The sequence below is a fragment of the Clupea harengus genome, chromosome 3 (genome assembly GCF_900700415.2).
Source record: "Clupea harengus chromosome 3, Ch_v2.0.2, whole genome shotgun sequence".
NCBI classification, from domain to species: Eukaryota; Metazoa; Chordata; class Actinopteri; order Clupeiformes; family Clupeidae; genus Clupea; species Clupea harengus.
Genome location: NC_045154.1, coordinates 4,578,431 through 4,592,757, shown reverse-complemented (window position 1 = coordinate 4,592,757; position 14,327 = coordinate 4,578,431). Strand labels below are relative to the sequence as shown.

At 42.3% G+C, this 14,327-nt stretch overlaps 1 protein-coding gene across 5 annotated transcripts in view; it reads right to left on the bottom strand.

Moving 5' to 3' along the window:
• Positions 1-811: 811 nt before the first annotated feature.
• The window catches only part of LOC105911293 (transcription factor Sox-6-like), a 68,407-nt gene continuing 54,891 nt past the window's right edge, over positions 812-14,327 (bottom strand). For 4 of the 5 annotated variants that reach the window (XM_031564295.2, XM_012840085.2, XM_031564296.1 and 1 more), the window contains 5 exons: positions 13,188-13,366; positions 7,530-7,635; positions 6,551-6,727; positions 4,618-4,834; positions 812-3,983 (listed from right to left, as the gene is read on the bottom strand). In XM_031564295.2, the coding sequence (XP_031420155.1) occupies positions 3,653-3,983; positions 4,618-4,834; positions 6,551-6,727; positions 7,530-7,635; positions 13,188-13,366 (1,010 nt within the window). In that variant the 3' untranslated portion in view covers positions 812-3,652. The remainder of the gene's footprint in view (positions 3,984-4,617; positions 4,835-6,550; positions 6,728-7,529; positions 7,636-13,187; positions 13,367-14,327) is intronic. The other variant, XM_012840086.2, reaches the window with a different exon arrangement.

Here is a 14,327-nt window from a genome sequence, read left to right as displayed (position 1 = left end):
TCTCTGTGTCCCACCAGTGTCTCTGTGTCCCACCAGTGTCTCTGTGTCCCACCAGATCTCTGTGTCCCACCAGTGTCTCTGTGTCCCACCAGTGTCTCTGTGTCCCACCAGTGTCTCTGTGTCCCACCAGATCTCTGTGTCCCACCAGTGTCTCTGTGTCCCACCAGTGTCTCTGTGTCCCACCAGATCTCTGTGTCCCACCAGTGTCTCTGTGTCCCACCAGTGTCTCTGTGTCCCACCAGTGTCTCTGTGTCCCACCAGTGTCTCTGTGTCCCACCAGATCTCTGTGTCCCACCAGTGTCTCTGTGTCCCACCAGTGTCTCTGTGTCCCACCAGATCTCTGTGTCCCACCAGTGTCTCTGTGTCCCACCAGTGTCTCTGTGTCCCACCAGTGTCTCTGTGTCCCACCAGATCTCTGTGTCCCACCAGTGTCTCTGTGTCCCAGCAGTGTCTCTGTTGTAAGGCTGCTGGGAGAGACTGCAGCTTCTGTTTCCTGTACCTGTAAGCATTTACACACAACACACAATTTATTTTGCTAAACACTAAATGCCACTAATGGTTTGATGCTACAAATATGTGCTTTGTCTGTTATGATTTGCTTTTTAAAATCTGGCTCAAAATTATGGCAATTATTAAGGCAGCGTAAACATTAATATAATTATAAATTAAATTATTATGGCAGCATCTATAAGAGTGAAAACAAAGGCACTCATAGTTATGGAAGTCAGAATCAGTTGCCATCACATAAGCACAATTTTACTATCTTAACTGAATGTCAAATGCAAAACCAGCACCACCAACAACGACAATGTAAGTTCAAATTGCAAAGTCTTTATTTTCCTGATTGTCACTTGATCTCATTGTTTTAGAGCCAGTAGAGGCTAATAAATACAACAAAATTATATTATACACTAAATAGCTTAAAATACAATATTTAACACAAATCTGTGTTCTGTGTGTATGTCTGGGATATGTGTATATGTGTGCGTGTGTGTGTGTGTGTTACAGTTGAGGGAGGCTGACTAGTCACAACCACAGGCAGCACTGTGCAGGAGCGTCAATATTCATTCATTCTCTTTTGAAATGAAAAGTGTCAATGACATAAAATGAGATAAATTGCCAGAAATTGAAAGAAATTCAAACTTGTGTGCATCTTAGTCACAACCTATGTGTTGTTTTGTATAATCTTCACATCAGAATTAGTTAAAAATACACTTTATATCCAGTGCTTATAACACTTAAAATATTCAACAGAATCGCTACAAAGGTTCAGTATATTTCTCGGTTTTATCTGTTTTCCAATACACCAATGACAATACATCATCTTGTGACTTGCCTTTGAGCTTGAATCAGCTTAACATTATTTGGCACAGAAAAATGTACAAATTCCAAACAAAACCAGCCTACAAACATTGCCCTATGAAAAATGTAAAGAATTTCAAATAACTTACCATTATTCAACTTGAAATAAAAAAGAAACTGCAAACTTTAATTTAAAATACCCCCCCCGCCCCCACCTCCAAAAAAAGTAGAAAAAATTAAGACTATGAAAACTATGGCCAGAAATGAATTCTTCCATATCGCTACCTGATGCCATAACAACACTATGACATTTGGCAGCAGACTAGCCTGATTAAAACCCAGTCTTTGTAATCACTATTACTTAATGAATAAGTATGGATGAAATCATATTCAATTCTGCCTAATCACTGATGATACCTTTGGAAAAAATGCAATCACTTTGAAAGTAGAGGTAACACTTGTATATGTCCCACTTTTGTAAACCGTATAGTTTAAGTGTGATGGTGAAATCAACTGTGATTTTACCTGCAATATCAAGGGAGTTCTGGTAATGCACACATCTATATGTTGTATTGATACATTACATACATGAATTCCTCTTAAATGGTGGCATTCAGATTTAAGACTCATTTTTAAAACATTATGGTGTCAGCTCAAGATATTGTAAGACCTCTGCCTATCTGTCTTCAGATCTGTTCCCCTGTGTGGGCGCCTCTAACCCAAAGCTCCAGAGGCTTGAGTGTCTTCTTATGTTCACCATGAAGACCCCATGGATTGTAAGGCATTGGCCTCTACCAACTGGGGGATCACAGACTGGCAACATCCTGAGTAATTAGGTTGGAATTTCATAATGCGATTGTGCTGTTCAATGCCATTATAAATAATGAATGATTTACTACTACTACGACTACTACTACTTTACTGTTTGGCACCAGTAGATCTCAAACATACTGAAAACAATGGGATTGAATGTCAACAATATAGTACCTAATTTCCCCCCCCTCCCCCGGGTCTTTAAATAGTTCATTCAAAACACATTCACAAGCTGGCACAACATTCCTGAGTGAGCAAAGGAACTCCCATTGCAAACATTAATATGAGTATCAATGGGGAGTATGAGTCAAATTTTAGACTGAAAAAGCAATACATTTATTTTAAATACTATCATTTTAAGTTTCAAGTCCTGACAGTACAATGTTTAAACAGGCTACGACTTGACTATAAAAAGTGTCCATGAGGCAAGAAAAAGAAAATATATACATGAAAACGATTAAATAAAAATAAAAACAACCTAACTTCACACATTAAGAAATGTCTTAAGACCAACAAACAGAGTAAGACTAATAGCCTTAGACGCATGCAATCTTTTAAAAAAAAAAACATATTTAGCTGAAAAGTGTCACCGTCTCCTGTCCCTGATTCTGGCTCAATCAATCAAAAAAAGGACAGGCAGAAAGACTACGAGCTTGATCGGTTGGTTTGGTGACAGTCCGAGCCAGAGCATGTGAGCGGAGCAGAGCAGAGTGGGTGGAAGGCTCACCACACACACACACACACACACACACACACACACACACACACACACACACGCACGCACACACACACACACACACACACACATGCAGTGGGAGTTTGTCCTCCAGCTCCAGTGCTTAACATCCTTTTCCCTCAGAACAAAACATGGCGCCAAACAATAAACACCAGGACCAAAATGGATCCGTGTACGGTTTGTGTTCATAAATAATTTGACAACGAGTAAAATGTAGTCAGCCCACACTGTGATTTTCAGTTGGGGAAATGGAAGTGTTATCAGTTTGGGTCGAATAATGTGTTATAGTGACTTCTAATGTTTTCAATGTTAGATATTATTATTGTTTTAATTATTATTGCTGATACCCACCGTGGCACTTTATTTTAGCCCATACATGCAAAACACTGAGTTTCCATGACATCTGACATCTATGCTTATATGGAAGCATACTCCCTCTGCTTGTGGAGGCATGCTCCCTTTCCAGATCAATGTTTTGGTCATCTTTAAATCTCTATTTGGCATTGGTGTGTATTAGCCCACAGTTGTATGAAATACAGCTGAACACCGTGGCTAGGCGACGACTTGATGCCTAGACGGTGACGTATGCACAAAGGGGTTTGGGCGTGGTGCGTGCCACTGACTTGAGGGACATGGAGCGGCCGCTTCATTGCCTGCTCCGGTCGATTGGAAAATCGTGGAGAGTCCAGCGCGCTTCCACTCCACTCCACTCCGCTCCGCTCCGCTCCCATGCTCCGTCCAGAACAGTCAGACCTGTTTGTGGGACTCTTTCCAAACAAGCTCATCGTTGATGCGAGACTTTTACAGAGGGAGGTGTGAGGACGCTCTTTTAGCGCTCGCCCGCTGGCGTGTCTCGGTGTCACTGCTGTAGTCTGATTTGGGCTCGTTCTCAAAATCCTCATACATGTCTATGTCGTCCTCACCGTTGGTGGTTTCACTGGGTGCCAAGGTGCTGGGCTCCATCTTGACGGCGAAGGTACTCTGGATGACAGGAATGGCAGGCTCTGGGCTGCCAGAGACACTGGAGCAGTCTGACGGTATGTGAGGTGGGGGCGGGGTGTTTGGTATGGTGATATTACCTGGATATATCGTACCTGTACTTGAGTTCACAGGTAACTCATGGGTTTGTGGCCTGACAAGAAAGAAAAACAGAGAAAGAGCCAAAATGAACATGCTATTCCAATTAGCATTGTGCTCCCACTGGCCTCTATTCATCACCACAGAGATGTTGTGGACGTGTCGTCTCCTACTGCTCCTTAAATGTGAAAGGATTCTTTATGGGGTAGGACAGCATCTGACCTGTACTTTATGGACTATGGATCATTTACTCTTATGCACAGAGTGGAAGGAAGCAACATCCAGCACGCCCAACAATGCTTTCATAATACTTTGTGACGGCTGGAATAGACCAAATTAATACAAGCAATGTTTTCATGATTCAGTTGTTTCTTCCATTTTTGGGATCAGGGTTTTTATCTAGCATTTAAACAGAGAACTGAATCAAATCAGAACTACTTCTGAAAAACGTATTCATATCATATGTATCATATCAATAACCACAGTGTATACACACAGGAACCTTTACATGCACACAAATCTTAAGACAACTACATGATGTGCGATGTAAGGCTGTACAAGAGGTCAAGATTTTATGATTTAAATGCCTGTTCACTGAAGTTAGCTAGACTAACAAAAACAGCTAGTGCAAAAAAAAGAGTCAAGCGTTCAAAACTCTTTCAAGAACTTCTTTCTTTCTCTCTTCTTACCCCATGTTGAAGAACTGCCTCATCTCCTGCCGTCTTGAGCGCATCATCTGCTTGTACTCGCTGATGCGCAGCTTCTTCCCGTCGATGATACAGGTTCGCTTGGGCCTCGGCTTGTACTTATAATTGGGGTATTTTTCCAGGTGGATCTTACTGAGTCGAGCCTGCTCCTCGTAGAATGGCTGCTTCTCTTGATTGGTCATCCCTTTCCAGCGGGAACCTGAAAATAAGCCAGAGAGGGATAGTAACTATGCCTGCAGCGTTCACACTGTCCTTCATCAGATGGATTGTTCTGGATCATTCAAATGTGATTGGCTATGACACATTGGAGCAGTGCCTATTATCTGATGTAGGCCAGCCATTCACCACTTCTCTCAGTTACGTAAATGTCATCTATCAGTTTTTCTTTCGAGACACTGCTTCAAGCAAAGACTGCTTCTCATTCTTCACTACTTAGCCAAACCAGCTCCAGTTAGCGGAGATTGAACAGGAACGGATTGTTTCTTTGTCAGCGTGTCATTTTGTTTCAATTTTGTGTGCATGATCTGTAACAATGTTTTCATGGTATGGCCAATCATCATGTTCATCAACACCATATTTTCTTTTTTGTTTTCCATTAATATGTAACAATATATTATTATCAAAATAGTTCCTTTCCATTTCCAAATTTCATATGGCAAAATAAAGCCTGTAAAAATCTACAGAATCTTTATAATAAATGAACGCTTGTAATAATGCTGCACACTACAGGCATCACAGTGGATCTGCAGTAACAACCCCAATATGTACAACAATTAACCCAGACTAAGTAAACCCAGGAATGAAATGGCTGTCCGTCTACTGAATTGCACATGGCCACACAGAACACACCGAGGATTCCAGAGCTCCCAGGCGGTGTTTACAAAGGTTTATCTCAAGGCCCTCTTCAGGAAGCAAGACATGATGAGCCCATTTTTCACAGCCTGACACACTAACCTCCTCTCCAGCTGTGTTATTGTAGTGGGCAGTAAGCACTCAAACATACAGACAAGTCAAACGCCCACAGCCTCAGTTTATCTCATTCTTGTTCAGAGCGTCTTCTGTTGATCTCTTCTGTACCGGTGTTGCGGCACATCGTGCGTTGTTCACAAGCGGTCACTGGACCTGACGCAGTTGGTTAGTGTGCGCATTACCGATGCGTGTTGTTGTTTTGTTGGCATAAGTGTTCAAACGCTGTTACATTTATGTTATTTTCCACCTCAGCTCCATGCCTTGCTGACTCTCAGGGCCATACTGCCCGAGCACAGTGGTCTGCCTTTGCAATCGGTGAGACAGTATGGTGATTTAGCCAAGACTGCCACCTAACTCCCTGTTTCATGAATGAAATGCCTGTTTCTGGAACCTATTAACAGAGAGCTTTTAAAACTCCACGCATCCATCACTCCCGCCACAGACCTGCACAGCAGTTGGTCTGTACATGAAGGGAGGCTGGAGGCCTCACGGCTGGACACCAACATCACCAGTCACTTAGGACGGAGCAAACAGTGCCCCAGCTTTCATGTGTTTTCACACACACCCACCCTCCCCCACCCAACACCACCTCCACACACAAATAAAACGCCGGACTCTGAGTGGGCTCCGAAGACCGGGAAGGCTACAGAAAGTGTTCCACACTAGTGTTATATAGTTTAAATTGATGTCCAGAACCATCAAAAAGAGGGAATGGACACAGAAATTACAGAAATGACCACAGCTTTATAGAACAATGTGTAGAGACAATTCTTCAGCCTATTGCCTGCATTCTTAGTTTGATTATATGTATCTTTGCTTGTACTTCCTTCAATACATATGCATTGTATTTACATCTTCAGAACACAAGAGGGTGTAAATAATAGATGTGTTCTCCCATCGCACAACAGAGAGCAGGACAGCGGCTTGTTTGAGAGTTCTATCTTACCCAGGATCTTGCTGATGTTGGAATTGTGCATGTCAGGGAAGGCCTGTAGGATTTTCCGCCGCTCATCCTTGGCCCAGACCATGAAGGCGTTCATGGGCCGCTTGATGTGGGGCTCGTTAGTGTGCCTCCCACGAGCCTCCCGGAACACCCGCGCCTCGACAGTGCCACCGCCCCCTGCTGGACAAAAAAACAACCTCATTGTGGTCACCTGAAGAAAACTCCTGGTTTTAATAATACAGTTTAGATAAGAAACTTTTCATGGGTAGAGGTGGGTAACATGGTGTGACAGGATGGCCATGCATTACATGTCATTTATCACTTAGATCTGCATTTGAAATCTGAGTCATTGAACTAATAACATATATAAGCTTCATCACAAATGGCTTCATAATGTGCGTATGCAACCTTAAAGTGGAGTGGAGGAAGGGTTGAGAGTGGGGCAAGGGATGAGCGCAGAGGAGGAGGGAACAGTTATGGGGCCGGGGGGGGGGGGGGGGGGGGGGGGGGGGGGGAGGACTCCTCAGTGGTGAGGAAACATCCAGTGGACAGTGCAGAGGCAGATACATATCTGTGTCTGAGCCCTCCTTGTTTACGGATACTATTTCAAACTAAGGCATGATGGATTCAGCGGGCCCCTGTAAACATGGGTGTTTATGGGAAGCAGGTGCTTGAGGTGGTGGGGAAGAATGTTAAGTCTGTTTGCCTTGAGCTGCTGATGTATTCTGTTTGGCACAATGTAAATTGACCAAGAAGAAGACCAGAAGATTGTTTAAGCTTGATCAGTTCAAAATGAGACTGCAGGACAACAAATGGAAATATCTGAGATACTTTAAACTGCCTACTTTATAGCAAGTCTTTTATAAAGTTCAGAGAGAGGAAAGTCAAACCGTTTTAGAGGCTCAGGCAAATGCCCATACAATTTCGTGTCATGTATGGGGGATACTTGATAAAATAGTGTAAAAAGAATCTAACGACTCACCCTCCATATCCTCAGGTCTGGTCAGGTCGATGACCCTGTGACCCATCTTCATATCATCACCAAGCTTTCCAAGATGCTGCCCCAGACTCTCAAAGTGGGCGCGCGCCTGAAAGACAATGAGTCAGAGGTTAGCTACAGACTGACCAGTCAGGGTGGATCCATCCTGCTCAGGAGGTATTCATCTTCTAGGGGAATTCTTCGGGATCCATCTTGTCTGTCATAATGTTTTATCGAGGTTGTAACCCTTAAGCGGTTTCGCAAAGTGTAGTTTAATTGTTTGCCTGAGATGCATCATTGACCACAGCACAATGATAGCCCAAATGAGTGCACTGTGACTAAAGCCCATGACACACCAAATCGGAGTTTTCCTTTATCTCCAGCTCTGGACACGGGAAAGCCCCTTGAACCCGTCGCTGTAGGATCCCAATTTAGTGCAGTTTCTTTTCTTCTTCCACAACCAAAAGACCAAGGGCTGACAACGCCAGTGCCGTTTGTAACTTCTTATCAGACATATTCACGATTAGAAGGAGCTATATGACGAAAGCGTCTGTGGTGAGCGAGTGGTGTGAAAATGGTAAGCAAAACGCTGCTTTATTTAAGGTTGGTTTCCTCACAGGCGCAGAGTGTACGTGCTAGTTGGACGTTAGCTGTAGTCTTTGCGGCGTGTTCAAGTACAGCTTCTTGGCCCAGACACGGGTGACGCGACAGTCGGCCTTCGTCAGCGCTAGTTCTTTGATATGGTTCGGGGTGTGGATGATATGTAGAGGGGAACTCTGAGCTTGTCAGAAATGCATCAATAATACTTTTCACAGACACCACACTGAGTATTATTTAAAGGAAACTCCAGTGCAGTTTGCTAAAACAACTGCCACCAGGAAACTGTTTCACATAATGACTAAAATATAATCTCTACCTTCAACTCACAACCTTTCATGAGTGTAATACAAAAATTACAAAAAAATATGTTTTCAACTGCTGAAGGGTTAAAACCTCACTTAAGTGCAAAAAACATAAAATGATTATTAAGGAGAAATTAATGAAAAACAAAAGACATAAAACCTGGACAGTAGGACAGAGGAACCCAAAGGAAAGCTGAAAGAGAGCAGGAAAAAGACTCCTGGAGGACAATGTGCAGGATCTTGTTTAACTCTGAGGCTCTGCTCCCAGTACCAGCCACTGTCTCTGATTAGCTGAAGGCCTGATGCTTCAAACGAGTTCAACATGTACTCCACCAAGCCACAACTAAATGTATAAATGGCACACTCCAGGCAGCAGTGGAAAAAAACAGGGCCCAACAAAAAGGTCCACTCCCTCCTCTCTCTCTCGCGCACGTCCTCTCTCTCTCTCTGTCTCGCTCTCTCTCTATCTCTCTCCCTCTCTTTCTTCCTTTCTCTCTCTCTCTCTCTTTCTCTCTCTCTCTCTCTCTCTGTCTCTCTCTCTCTATGATTTGGTGGCAAGAGGAATTTTGTTTGACAGGGGAATGGTTGCAGTGTGAAGTCATTGGCGTGGTAGCCGCTGGCAGGGCACATGGAACCTGCAGACGTTTTTATTGAGGGCCCATGTCAGCGCCGCAGAGCAGGCTTTAATCAGGCCGACCGCAGAGCAGGGCCCAGCATGCGCCTCAGGGCCCGCAGCGCAGCTCACTGCAGGGCCAGCAGCAAGGCTGCGCTGCGGCTCCGACAACAGAACACACAGGTCAGTGTGAGGAGCCCCAGAAATCCATTATAAAACATACATGTAAGGGATACCTTTCCAGTGCCATTGAAACCAAGTTAAAGGGCACTGGTACTGTTATGACTTTTAATACTGTAAATACGGGTCTTTCTTTCCTATGGTAATGATATTTATGTTTTCAAATGTTTCCAGTATTTCCATTATTCATAAAATTAAAAGTGAGCACCAAATCCTGAGTTCCTTTACTTGGGTGTAAAACAGGAGGGTTTCCATCAGAGACAAGTTGGTCTAGAAGCTACTGACATTACCAATGCCAAAGCTACCAATGCCATTTCTAAGGAATAATAATTGTTCCATCCAGAACATCTAGTTGTTTGACCTGTTATTTCAAACACATACCCACCCAACGAGAGGGAGAGAGAGAGAGAGAGGGAGAGATAGAAAGAGAGAGAGAGAAAGAGAGAGATAGACAGAGAGAGAGAGACAGACAGACAGAGAAAGAGGGTGGGGGTGGCCACTGTGGGCACTATGCCACTTCAGTAGGGTTTTTATTGGCATGGAATAATAGACATCACATGCTGTAAAAAATATGTCAATAAAACAAGTTACTGAGCTTGCCGACAGAGTATTTGGTTACATCTGCAGTATTCCATTTCTGGAAAGCCATGATGATGATCGCCTCCTCTAAAGCAGGGGTTCCTCTTAAGCCTGACTCATCAACTGCCATGGCACATAAACACCACAGCCAGAGCCAGTGCTTTACAGCTTGATCTGCCCTATCCAAGAGCAACTTTACTTCTGTAAGGACAATGAGCAGCGACTTCAATCTCTCTCCTATTTGGTCAAAGGGACGTCTAACACACCTCACACACACACTACACATATAGTCCTGAGTAGTCACAGTCCAGAGCAGACTCCAAAAGGCAAGAGAAAATAGAATAAAAGAAGAATAAAAGAATAAAAAAGAATAAGATAAGAATAAGAATAAAAAAGAAAAGTGTACACTCGACTCAAATGTACCACCATTTACAGACCAAATACACTTCTCACATTACCCTTGACTGGCATATTGAGTTCAATAAAGCACCTGACTAGAAAATCTTTACAGGACTGCCAAAACCTGGCACCATATAGAAATAACCAGCCTACTTAACTAAACTTGATCATAACCTTTTCTGAATGAAACTGACGTGATCAAACATGATTCTCCCCATAGCATTGTCACAAGTAGGGAAGAAATGGTAAGTGCGTAGTCTGAATCACAACGCAACACCACAAAGTGAAAAAAAACAACAACAACAACAACAAAAAACAGGCTCTGGGCCAACAAGAGGCCACCGAAGCCCAAACCCAGAGAGGCACCACACAGATGCTATTCCTGTGCCTTTTGGCAGATGGCAACAGTGGATGTTCTGAAAGGGGAAGTCAGGGTAAAGTGATACTCCACAATACCACTCGCAGGCTCAGTGAGTGCCGGCAGCATCTGTGCTGGGGGGGCTCTGACGACACGAGCGAAGCCAGGCAGCCACAGCCTGCCAGCATCCACACTGCAGCCGGAGAACGGCCCAAGCTGGTAATTTACTAGACAGCGGCGGGAAAAGAAGCAGAAAATTGCTTCCAGGGGCCCCCCAATGTTGCCATCACTCACATGGGAGGGCATTACAGAAGAGCAGAAAGAATAAGATGTGGAAGAATTAGAGAACACCAAGGAAAGGTCACAAACTGAATTTTTTACATCAGATGAACTGGAGAATAGTAAAATGGCCCTCTCTGAAGAAAGAACTCATACACATAAACTTACAGATGAGTCAGACTAAGGATTTCCATTGCTCATCTCAGTAGGATGGGGTATGACTAACTATTTAAGATAATTACAATATTTCAAAAAGGGGTTTCAGCTAAAAGAAATTCCAGTTATATACCACGCTTTCTGAAAGAGTTGCTTACCATTTCCATTTCCTTTGCAATAAAAGATACCAGTGTTATACTAAAACACTGACTATATCTAGTCCTCCTCAACAAGACTAAGATACCAGTGTTATACTAAAACACTGACTATATCTAGTCCTCCTCAACAAGACTAAGATACCAGTGTTATACTAAAACACTGACTATATCTAGTCCTCCTCAACAAGACTAAGATACCAGTGTTATACTAAAACACTGACTATATCTAGTCCTCCTCAACAAGACTAAGATACCAGTGTTATACTAAAACACTGACTATATCTAGTCCTCCTCAACAAGACTAAGATACCAGTGTTATACTAAAACACTGACTATATCTAGTCCTCCTCAACAAGACTAAGATACCAGTGTTATACTAAAACACTGACAATATCTAGTCCTCCTCAACAAGACTAAGATACCAGTGTTATACTAAAACACTGACTATATCTAGTCCTCCTCAACAAGACTAAGATACCAGTGTTATACTAAAACACTGACTATATCTAGTCCTCCTCAACAAGACTAAGATACCAGTGTTATACTAAAACACTGACTATATCTAGTCCTCCTCAACAAGACTAAGATACCAGTGTTATACTAAAACACTGACAATATCTAGTCCTCCTCAACAAGACTAAGATACCAGTGTTATACTAAAACACTGACAATATCTAGTCCTCCTCAACAAGACTAAGATACCAGTGTTATACTAAAACACTGACTATATCTAGTCCTCCTCAACAAGACTTTAGGAAAATGTTCTATTACGTATATGTCCTACAATGTCCTGAATGGGATTTTGTGTGGAAATAAAAGGCCCTTCACTTGCCAGCTCTCCTCGTTGTCTAGAAATTCTCAGACGATCTATGAAATCCTTCACAAGGCAAAGAGCTCTTTTCACGACCCAGTGGTGAAGTTACATTTAACAACCAACAACCAAATACACAGCCTGTCACATTCAGTGGAGAACAATTATTTAAGGAAATGAGGGACCTGGCTCTGTAAGCCATATGAAATCCATAGTTTGTATCATTGTGAAAAGTTTATAACAATGTGGCTTCCTTTCCTAACGTTACATCAAGCTCCTACCTCAACCTGATATTTGGAGGTTATTTATATGCTCTTGTATGTACAGGCTGACCTAGTTAGAAGAACTCTTTAATGGTCTCTATATAGATTTAGTTTCATATCCCAGCTGCCAATTTCATTTCAATTTAAAATAACATATGGATTATGAATGGCATTTTTCTCATTGAGCCAAATCACGGACACAAGTTTTCTTTGGAAATTGTAAGTTTGCTAAGACTAGACCACACAGACCTAGAAAGGTTAACCTGAATATGAGCTAAAATCACTGTGTGAGAAATTGATACAACCCTGCAGACAAAAGACAAAAGCCTAATCATAACTTTCCACCAAATGGTGTTCTTGTGCTAAACAAGGTCCACACACTATATAATCTGGCAATTTTTTTTTTCAATCATAAAAAAATAACTATTGTAACAATGGATTAATTTTCCTTGTGCATAAAATACATATTTAATTTTCATTGCGCATAAAATATGAAATTAAAATAATAAATGTATTGCCTCCATGTTTGTTTGGACACGATGGCTCTTATTAATCCAATCTCAAACCTTAACAAAACATATTACTTTACTTTTCTGTCACATCAGCATCAGTCTCCTGAAATGCTACATTTGTCATTCCATGTAGCACATTTTATGATTATCATGTTTATCACAAGGTGAAAAGACTTCATAAGAAGATTTCATTACCACACCATTACACTGATATAGTACTCTTGCATCTAGGGCTGTGTAAGAAGTTCCATTGTTTATACTTATACTTTCTTATACTTTCAAACCAGAGCCTCTTGTGAATACGTGGGATGCGTCTGCTTCTATAAAAGAGTATGTCCTACCTGGCTGCCATTATGGAGGTTCATGCGTCTGCTTCTATAAAAGAGTATGTCCTACCTGGCTGCCATTATGGAGGTTCATGCGTCTGCTAATATAAAAGAGTATGTCCTACCTGGCTGCCATTATGGAGGTTCATGCTGCTGAGGCTGGAGAACTTTGCATCCAGACCATGTTGCTGCTGCAGCTGCTCCCTCTGCATCCTCTCCCTCATCTTCCTCGCCTCCTGGATGGCTTTCATCACTGCATCCTGGTCCCCAAACAGCGCTGTCGAGTTCAGACTGGACAGGATGTCTGCCAGGATCCAATGCAGTGAAATGAATCAGGTTGAGTTCTAGATTTCTAGATTTCTAAATATACCAGTCTAACTACAGCATCAAGAAGCATTTGATGGAATTGATTGTTGGAAATTCTCTTTATTTGGAATAACCCCTTGAGATGTACCATCTCGTTTTCGAGGGGGTCCACAGTGTAGTGTTGGGGAGTGGTGAACTACACGTAATTAAATTGTTTTCTTAACTACATTTTGCAGTAGCTTGCTAGTAGTTCAACTACATTCATATTTGCATAGTGGTTCAAGTAGTTCAATTACTTTTTGCCATTTTTTGTGTCGTTTTGGGCCATAAAAGGAAAGGAATGATTTAATTTTTTTTTCTTTCCTCCTGACTGCTGTGAAGGCATGCCCAGGCAATGCATTCGTCAGGCAGCCACCACCAGACTTGACCTTTAGTGCATGTGAAAAATGGATTATTGCTATTTATTAACAAATGTTCAGGGAAGTTGTGCCATGCTATTTGAGAAGTTACCTGGCTAACTGAGTAATCCTGCTTGGTGCAATACCCCCACCTAATTACCTGGCTAACTGAGTAGTCCTGCTTGGTGCAATACCCCCAGCTGGACTCTAGTTCCTGTAAGGCAAGTGTCTGACTGATGGCCAGTGTACACAAAACCAAAGCTGAGATTCCTTGCATTCTCCCATAAATATGGTATTTATGTTTTTGGGTTTATGTATGACCTGTCACCAAGTAGGCACTTTTTGCAATAATCTCAATTGAGTGGCATTTTTTGCTGGCATATGACTTTTTTTGGTGTTATATTTTGTTATAATTTTGTATTTTGAGCTACTTTTTCTAAAGAGGTTAGTTGACCAAACTAGATTTCTCCCAAGAGCACCTTCGCTGTAGTTAAACTTCCTCCGGTGTGGAGTAATTGGTAGCTTGCAAAGCTATGCTTTCAAAGTAGCTTCCCCAGCACT